Below are 8,922 nucleotides of genomic sequence, written 5' to 3' on the forward strand. Positions count from 1 at the left end.
ATTTTTCTATTCTGCTTTTCTTACACTTTTTTTACTAAGGTCCTAAGGACCTAAAACTGTGTCAACTACTTTCAAGCACTTCAGTTATTTTCCATTACAAAGCCATCAAACTTAAGGTTACTTAGAACTGATTACATTTTGTGCTTTTGTGCCTCCTTGTCTCAATATAAGAATCTAGAAAGAAAAGGGCATAATTTCAAATCAGCTTCATCTTTTAGTGCTTTACTACATCTCAAAAGGATGTGCATAACTCTTGATAGTGATCCCCATATTATGCAAACACCAATGTACTTTAGTTGATTCTCACATTCTTACATAAATTGAGCTCATACAGTCTGTATCTTGGGTAGATTAAAATGTATAAATATTGTATCATTTCCTATGTGTGTGTCACTTCTTATCTTTTTAAAAAACAGAAATCCATTCTAGCTATTATTGATCCAAAAGATAAAGGTGACTGTCATGCTCATATTACAAAAGGAAAGCCCTTTCAGTGCCAGATTCCCAAAGTAATCTGGATAAAATTAAATGTAATAATTTAAAATGTGATTAAATGAACCATGCCTCATCTACAGTAATCAAATAGGATTCATGAAGATCATGGCACCATTTAAAAGAATACATGACTCATCCAATTCTACCAACACATGCATGTATGCCTAGACCTTAGTATTCACTTTTAAAATAACAGAGCAGCATTTGAGACAGTTGCCTATTGATGAGCATTGACTATGACTCTGGTGTTAGAAAACTGTACACAAAACTTTTCTTCTCCAGTTCTAGGAAAATAAGTAAAAATCAAATGAATGCTGTTGAGCTCTATGAGTCAGACTATGAACTCTGAGGAAAGAGCCACAGTCAGGTTCTGTACAGATCTCAGCCCAACCAGTAGTTACTGTAAAACAGATAATAAATAATAGAGCTATCCAGAGAAGAGTATTTCTCTGTCAATTAAATTTGGTTTCATTCTGAGTTGGAAAGAAAAACAAGTAGCAGCAAATTGTGCAAGTAAAGAACATTTCTGAAATCTCTCACTGATGTCCTACATGGTCTTTTAGCCTTGGAAGCCAGCAGTGCTGAGGACTTTCAAGCTGGGTGCTGGCAGGTTGTGTGTGCTAAGGATCTCAGCTTCTGCCAGCTCTGGGGAGGGCTGCCGAGAGGCCCAGCAGCCCAGCTGGTGGGACACCAGGAGGATGCTTGTTCTGCCCTCAGTCTCTGATTAAACCAAGTGATCTCTGCTGTACATTTTGATTTTGATGAATGCATGTTCCCGGAGGGAAACCATCTCATTAGAAAAGTTCGGACCTATGCAAATGAGTAACTTAAATGATGACCATTTCAATTCTTTACCTGTACAAATGGACCTAAACGTATGGAGTTGTACAGTACTTATTAATCCCTTGTGGTCTTATTCCAGTTATTAACTGTTGCAACTGGTTAGCGTGGAATGATGATGTCAGTAACTAGAGACTTCCATACACTCTTCTGTAATAATCTAGTTTTTTATTTTTAAGTGATGTTTTTAATACAATTTTTTCAAATAAAGAAGAAACGGGTATTTACTCTACAGTCAAAGTACATTCTCCATTATCCAAGTCTGACATTTTGCACTAGCTCTACAAAGAAGTTGCAAGAGTTTCATTGCTGTGCAGTGGTAAAAATGCTTTTGGTCTTGTTAGCAGAACAGAAAGTTCTTACCCTCAACACCTATGCTTCTTCTAGTGACAGTGACTGAGGGGGGAAACAGAACAAAGCATACTACATACTTATCATCTGCTTTTCAGATTCCCTGAATGTTCATGTAAATATGGCCTAAACCAGCTTAAAGCCTGTTTCTTTTCAGTGGCTTGCACAGAAATCTCTGGTGAGCAGCCAACATGGGCACACAGGAGAATCATTGACAAGAAGCACTCAAATGCAATAATGGAACTTGCATTCAAATGCAGAGGTTTGCTAACAGTTTTCATTTTAGCTGGTTTGTGCTGCAGCGTGGACAGTATGTGTCGACTCTCCTAATTAAACTGAAAGCTAAATAGCAATGCAGGCCTTGTTACATGCTACTATAAGAAGAATTCTTGCTGTGCAGCTCACTCAAGAGCCCAGCAGATACCAATCAAAGTTCAAGTTTCTGATCCTACCCTTGTCTATTAATTGTCAGAATGCTTCAATCTAGTTTATTACTAATATCTGAGGGATGTGCTGTGTCTTCCACTTGCACAGATGTTATTGCTGGGACACGAGTCTCTTAATCTCATGTGAATACACAAATCAAAGTAAGAGGCAGAAATGTAATTTTTCAGTACAACATAGGAAAGGGTCTTTCCTGGATGCTTAAGTGCCATTTGAATAGGACATGAACAAAACAGACTTTGCATGCCACACATGTCCAGAAGCACTGGTCAAACATAAGCAGAAGAACACAATTAAGGATAATTCATTAGTGATATTAAGGATCATACCATTAGCACTATTAGCCACTAAAATTCACTCTAGAATCACTTCTGCTCTGTTTCAAGAAGGTCCATAACTAAGTCCCAGATTAACCTCGAATACGAATTTTTCAAGCAGGAGAAATTTGCTTCTCAGAGACTGTAACGTGTATTGGCCTATATCAGATTTTCACTAACAGTCAAAAATGCTTTTGTAAAGAGCATTAGACCACATCCATTTCTCTCCTCAAAATCACATGAGCCTGCAATTAGTGTAGTAAGAGCTTTCTTGCATAAAGATGAGACACTGTTCAGCTAATGAGCACCTGCACCTGCAGACCCCACAAACAACTTGCTGGTAAACAGAAGCAGTTTGGGTGGGTGAGGTCTGTGTAATACACAAAGGCACTTTAAAGAGCAAAACAGCTACAGCAAAGCAGTCCACCAAAAGCAGAGGTGGGTGGACAGCCAAATGTCAGCTTCCCTCACAAGCAAAAAGGACAGCACACATAAATGAAAGGAGGAATGGCTTCATATCAGCGCAGTTATTATCCCCGTTTGCAGGAACAGAGAGGAAAGCCTTTCTCCTTGTGGCTTCAGAGGGAGGGTTGAGGGGGAGAAGTGTATACAGGGTGAGAGCTCCTACAGCTTAAGAATTGACCTTGAATCTTTAACGGCAAGAGGGCAGCTTGTTTACAGAATGGCGGAGCTGGGGCCAAACAGGTAAACACAGGTAGTTCTCCTAAACCCGTCTTTGCTGAAGAGCAGAACGAAGGGCACTTTTCTCCCTAGCTTAAAGCACAGCCTCTTTGCGAGAGCTATCATCTTTACATTGCCTGTCAAGAGGGCTGCTGAGCAACCTACCGAGCAAACATGCTCAGGGTTCTGAATAGCTGTAATGTAACCTCTTTGGCTGAAAACTCATTGTTTTTGCCAACGTGCATACTGGATGTTTACAAGCAGTTCGTGCAACATTCCAGGAAAATAAACAAACAAATAGCATCATCAGTCCGTTGGAAGAACAACCAGCCTGGCAAAATGCTGCCTACGGCTGCAGTCTTAACGCGCGGCTTGCCTCGGGAAGCCGAGAGCTGGCAGATGACGGCCCTGGCACGCATGAATCCTTCTGAAAAACATGAATGGAAGACCCGTATGGCGGGGTGGGCGCGGCAGAGCGCCACTTCGTTCATGGCAACGGCACTGATGGAAATGGAACATGCAAATAGCCGTGACTCCCGCTACGTGCGTTCTCACGGCGTAACCGTCTGCAGGCGGCCTCACCGCACTTCTGCTCATTCAGAAAGGCGGAACTGCTAAAGAACAAACGCCTTCCCCAGCAAACCGCAGGGGCACGGCTGCAGAAAGGAGCGCCGGTTGGTGCGGGCACGGGGCAGCACAGGAGGGGACTGTGCGCACGCATGTCCTCCCCACGCCAGTGCCGGGCGGGAGGAGGCGGGGGCCGACACAAGCGCCTTTCCCGACGGGCCGGCCACAGTCCCGGCGTGGGCCGCAGTCACGCTTCGCTCGGGAAGGAGTACACCGCCCTCCGCTGTGCCTGCTCCCGCTTCGCACCGGCGCTGCCCTGGTCTCTCCGCCACACTCAGCCGCCGCGCACCCCCCTCCCACCGCCTCCTTCCCGGATGAATGGAAGCGCGGAGGAGGCGGGGTCCCGGCACCGCCTCTCTCTCTTCTCTCAATGAGAGCCCGGCAGGGCACCGCCCCGTTCCCCCCATCGCCATCCCCGCTCCGCTTCTTCAGCCCGCCGGGTGCCGAGTGGAGCAACCGCTGGTTCCCCGCGCGGGGCGGCCACTGTCCCGCTCCCGTTGCTCCTTGCCGCGGCCCCGATCTCTGTCCTTTAGAAAAAACCCGCGTTCGCCCTGCTCCGCCGAGCGGGCAGGGGCTGTGAGGAAGCAGCAGCTGAGAGGCGGAGCCGCCGGCCGGGACGGGCAGGCCGGGACGAGTGAGGGGTGTTCAGCACCCCGGCCCGACGGACAGGGAGCCGGCCGGCAGCCCCAGGCTTCCCCCACCGCGTCTCTCCGGCGGGCTTCTCCGGCGGCTCTCTGCCGCCCCCCCTCCCGAAGCGAGCGGCTGCCTCCGCAGCTCCTTGCCGGCGCAGGGGAAGCGGTTTTCACGGCGTCCCGCCTCAAAGGCCCCTTCCGTGCAGTCTTAACTTTCCCCCGCGGCTGGCGGCACCCGCGTTTCCAGCGGGGGAAGGGAAACCCACCCCCTGTTTCCTGCAAAACCGTGCAAACCGCACCTCGGCAACGGGGAACGGGAAGTTTGGGGGAGCGCGACTCACCCAGGACATTCCCGACGAGTGCCACGATGAAGACGACGATGTAGCCGGCTATCAGTGCCCATTCGTACTCCTTGGGATGCAAATACTCCTTCCAGAGGTACCTCAGGAACTCCTCATCGTCGTAGTCGGAGGAAGGGGTTAAAAGAGCCTCCCGCGTCTCGTTTAGCTCCGATCTGGTGGTCCAATTCCTACACGGAGGGGAACCATCCTCAGGCTGAATCCCGGACATACCTGATGGTTGGTCCGGTGACTGGGAAGAAAACCCAAACCACAACAAACCAAACAAATGCTCTCAGAGCATCCGAGCTTTCTCCCGCCAGTCCATCGAGACTTGTGCTTGCCAGTGCGAAAAGCGGGGTGTGGGGAGAAAAATGACGCGGGAACTTACGGGAGCCAATGCGAGAACAGACTGGGGATCCGCGTCGGTCCCCAACCATCCCTGACCAGCCTTTTTCCCGGTCGGGGAGGGGGAGCAGCCTCCGTGCACGCGAAGACTGCTCCCCCTACCTGGCTGGGGAAAAGTCTGACCAGGGTGGGTTGCATGCTTAGGGCGCCAAACTGCACCTGCCTCCGATGGAAAAGTCACGTCCGTTTTGAACAACTCTGATTTTCGTTCCTCAAAACATGTTCATGCTCCCCCCACCCCGCATTTCGGCACACACGGCCCCTACCCATCCCTGCTTCTCTCCCCTCGACCCCACTCCCGGCTCATCCACCCCTATTCCGACTCTGGTTCCCCGTGGTTTCCCACCTTCTCTTGCACAGACACTTTAGACCTTTTTACACTATATATTCAAGTATAGATTTGTAGATCAAAGGCAGGGAGAGGCTGATGTGAAAAGAAGTACAGAGTGAAAGCCGTTAAAAACCCGTGGCTAGTAGGGCTGTCTCCTTTCTGTGCCCCTTTGGAAGTTGAACTGGGTATAGGGCTAAACCAGAGGAATTAACCCTGGTGGGGAAATCTCTAAGGGCGCTGAACAGGCAAGCATGGGGTTCATTGGATTTGAAGATAGTGAGAGCCCACTGTAGGCTTGAGTCTAGCATGCAGACTCCCTGCTCCGAGGTTGTTTCAAATGCTCAACGCAGGATCTCAACACAGCAACTGCCCCGTAGCTATTCTGAATTGAGCTGAGCTGGCAGAAAGCAGTCCGAGAGCCCAGGGGTGCTAGTTAAACAGCGTAATAGTTTTCCTGGTTTGTGGTCATTGCTTCTGGAGTTATTTTCATACTTTTCCCAGTGTACAGTTCCTGAAAGAGAAGGGATAGGTTTGGACCTGTCCCTCCTCGACTGAAACACCCCCCTCCCCAACTCACCCCCCACTCCTATTCAGATAATCTGTTCACTTCCTAGCTGAATAATTTAATGAGCCTGGTATAAGCATCACTTCCATTGTGAAATGGCACATCTCACTCAGTTAAGCATTTCAGTGCAGGGTCTGTAATTCTGTAGGAATGGAGGAACTATTATGGTGGGACTCTACTTTCAACACATAAGCATGATGGAAAGGCAGATACTCATTAACCCTGTAGTGCTTAGCTTACACAGTACTTCAGGTTCCTGAATTGTTCTTTGCCAGTGTGCAGACTTCTCTACTACCTTCAAAGTCCAATACAGCATACCTACACTGTGCTTCCCTGCACTTATTTCTACAGAACTGCTCCCTTTGCTTTAGTTCCCTGTAAAATAAAATAAAATAAAAAAAAAATTAAACAAACAAACAAAAAACCCCTTTCCTATTCCACAGAGAACTTAAGTGGACTTTTAAGGCTAAATACATTAAAAAGTGAGATATACTTGGATTTACTGGTAGGATTTGCACCTATCTTACTTAAACTAGAAAGCTAGACTTTGTAAGTATCATAAATAAAGATTACACACTCTGCAACTAATGAAAACATCTAAGGTTATATTAGTTGAGGTGTGAGTTTTGAAAAGTGATGTAAACTCTCCTGAGAATGCGGGAATTGTACCAGGTCTACTTGGTACATAGAAAGAGACATATCTAAGCAGCTTGTCATGGTCTTTGCTAGTGATGAAAAGACTTAGAGCATGACTATTTTGTGATCAGTAACAGACAACAGCACTCATGCTCCAGCTTCATTCATATGTTAAAATGTTGGTCCATAATTCTGATATTTGCTTTCAAGTTGCCATAAAGTCTGAAACACGTAATGCCTTTTTTCACATAATACTTTTTTCTTCCTCCCTCACTAATAGTAGGAAATTGAATTAAAAAGGTATAGATATTAAGAAACAACATGGTTTTATGAAAAATGCATCTTAGGGCTCATTGTACTTTCAACAAGATTACAAGTTTGATTGATAAAGCCATATAAAATTGATTATGCAGATTGATAAGCTGCATAAATTTACTATTCCTAGAGTACTACAAGACATTTGCTTTGATTGATACAGCACATTCTGATTGGAAGACAGGATAGCAAAATATCAATATGGCACACATTATAAAGATTAAAAATGGGCTAACTAACAGATCTCAAAATGAGATGGAAGATGAAGAATCATCACTGAACCTGTTTCTGTGCATTTCTACTGTCAGTTCTTGGTTCTGTTACACTCATCCTTCAATGACCTTGAAGAAGCTGGCTGTTGATCCAAAGATCGAGGTAATCAGCTAAACACACACACTCTTATCATGAATCAGTAGCCAGAAAGCTTCATGTGATCCTTAATGGTATAAATAAGTATAACTGTGACTACAGATTACTGTATATAGAAGTATGTGTGAAACTCGATTAGGCGAAAATATTCACCATGTACAAAATTCTGCTACTGAGGAGATACTTTTCAAAATGGAGTCATTCTAGCTGTGCATTTTAAAACCAAGATCAAATGCCTTTCTAAAAGATAAGTGCTAGCTGAAAAGCGAATTAATTCAGAAATGTCGCATGATCTGAAGTATGCAAGAGGTTAGACTACATAGCCCCCCTGTTTTCTAACTTGTGAAAGTGCGTTAGCAAAATATATTCATGTGATGAATTTTACTGCTGATTTATCTTTTAATTATGCTATTTGCATCAAGACTAGTGTCACAGTTTAAATGTGTTCCTTTCATATGCAAGTGAACAGCAAATGCTCAAAGTATGTAATTCTTATTTTTTAGCTGATTTTTTTTTCAGTTCAAAACCTGTTTAATGTGATTTTACAGACTTCTACAATCAAAGAATATACTGGCTACCCAGCACTTAAAAGAAGCATAAATTCAAGGTTATATCTATTAACTTTCTTATCTCAGGAGGATACTGTCTGGTAGTTTCTTCAGCTAAAAGGTTCACATATATTGGTATTCTTCTAATCCATAACTTTCACCACTAATCCAAAAATACTGAAATGAAATTACCAACACTAGAAGATGTGCCTTGTGGCTTTCAGTGCCACTTATTATATGATATTAGACTGTGTGAATATAAATCAAGCACAATTTTATGCTTTATTGCATCTGATATCTCACAGGAACTGACATTCATAGAGACCGAACCAGCCCTACTTCAGCATCCAAGTTTATCACTTTGTCAAACACATTATCTCCCTCAATAATAATTCTAGTGTAGACGTACGTTTTTATTAATCACATAAATAGGCAGAATTTTTCATACCTTAGTCTGTAGCCCTTTCATTTAAAAATCTTTGATTCAGAGGATTAGTTCCATACTAGTCTAATAGCATATTAAATTAGGGGCTTTTTGTCAAAGCAGAGTGAATTTTAAACTCTTTGCAAACTTGGGCTAAGAGGCAGCTGAGCTGGAGGGTTCAGCCTCTGCTCAACATTTTAACAACTTTCATTCTTGGGAAGCAAACCACGTAACCACGGCTGCTGAAAAGAAATAGCCTACTATACTGGCAGTAGAGATGGATTGTGTGAATATGTCCTCCCTTCCCTTCTTCCTTTCATTGTTCTCATATAACAGCTTTTCTCTGTCCCCTTTCTCTCTCTTAGGGAATATGCCACATGACAGTTCAATAGAAAACTACCAGCACTCCTGTTTATTTATTTTAGCAATCCTGGTCCATCACGTTCCGGATTTTGACTGTGAAGCCCAGATGGTATCTTTCTTCCTGTAATGGCATTTTAAGGTGGGAGTGCTGCTTCTCCAGCAGCAGCACTAAGTAGTTCCTGGGAAGCAGATAAGCTGTCATCAACTAAATAGTGAAGAAGGGAAGATGGTACATGAG

The 8,922-nt window shown here is 44.5% G+C and overlaps 1 protein-coding gene across 1 annotated transcript in view; it reads right to left on the bottom strand.

The window, feature by feature from the left end:
* The window catches only part of HCRTR2 (hypocretin receptor 2), a 36,259-nt gene extending 31,147 nt beyond the window's left edge, over positions 1-5,112 (bottom strand). Inside the window, exon 1 of the mRNA XM_062626296.1 lies at positions 4,729-5,112. Within this exon, the coding sequence (XP_062482280.1) occupies positions 4,729-4,957 (229 nt within the window). The 5' untranslated portion in view covers positions 4,958-5,112. The remainder of the gene's footprint in view (positions 1-4,728) is intronic.
* Between the last annotated feature and the right edge of the window lie 3,810 nt (positions 5,113-8,922).

The sequence above is a fragment of the Pezoporus occidentalis genome, unplaced genomic scaffold (genome assembly GCF_034315485.1).
Source record: "Pezoporus occidentalis ecotype Australia unplaced genomic scaffold, CSIRO_AGI_Poc_V1 ctg29, whole genome shotgun sequence".
NCBI classification, from domain to species: Eukaryota; Metazoa; Chordata; class Aves; order Psittaciformes; family Psittacidae; genus Pezoporus; species Pezoporus occidentalis.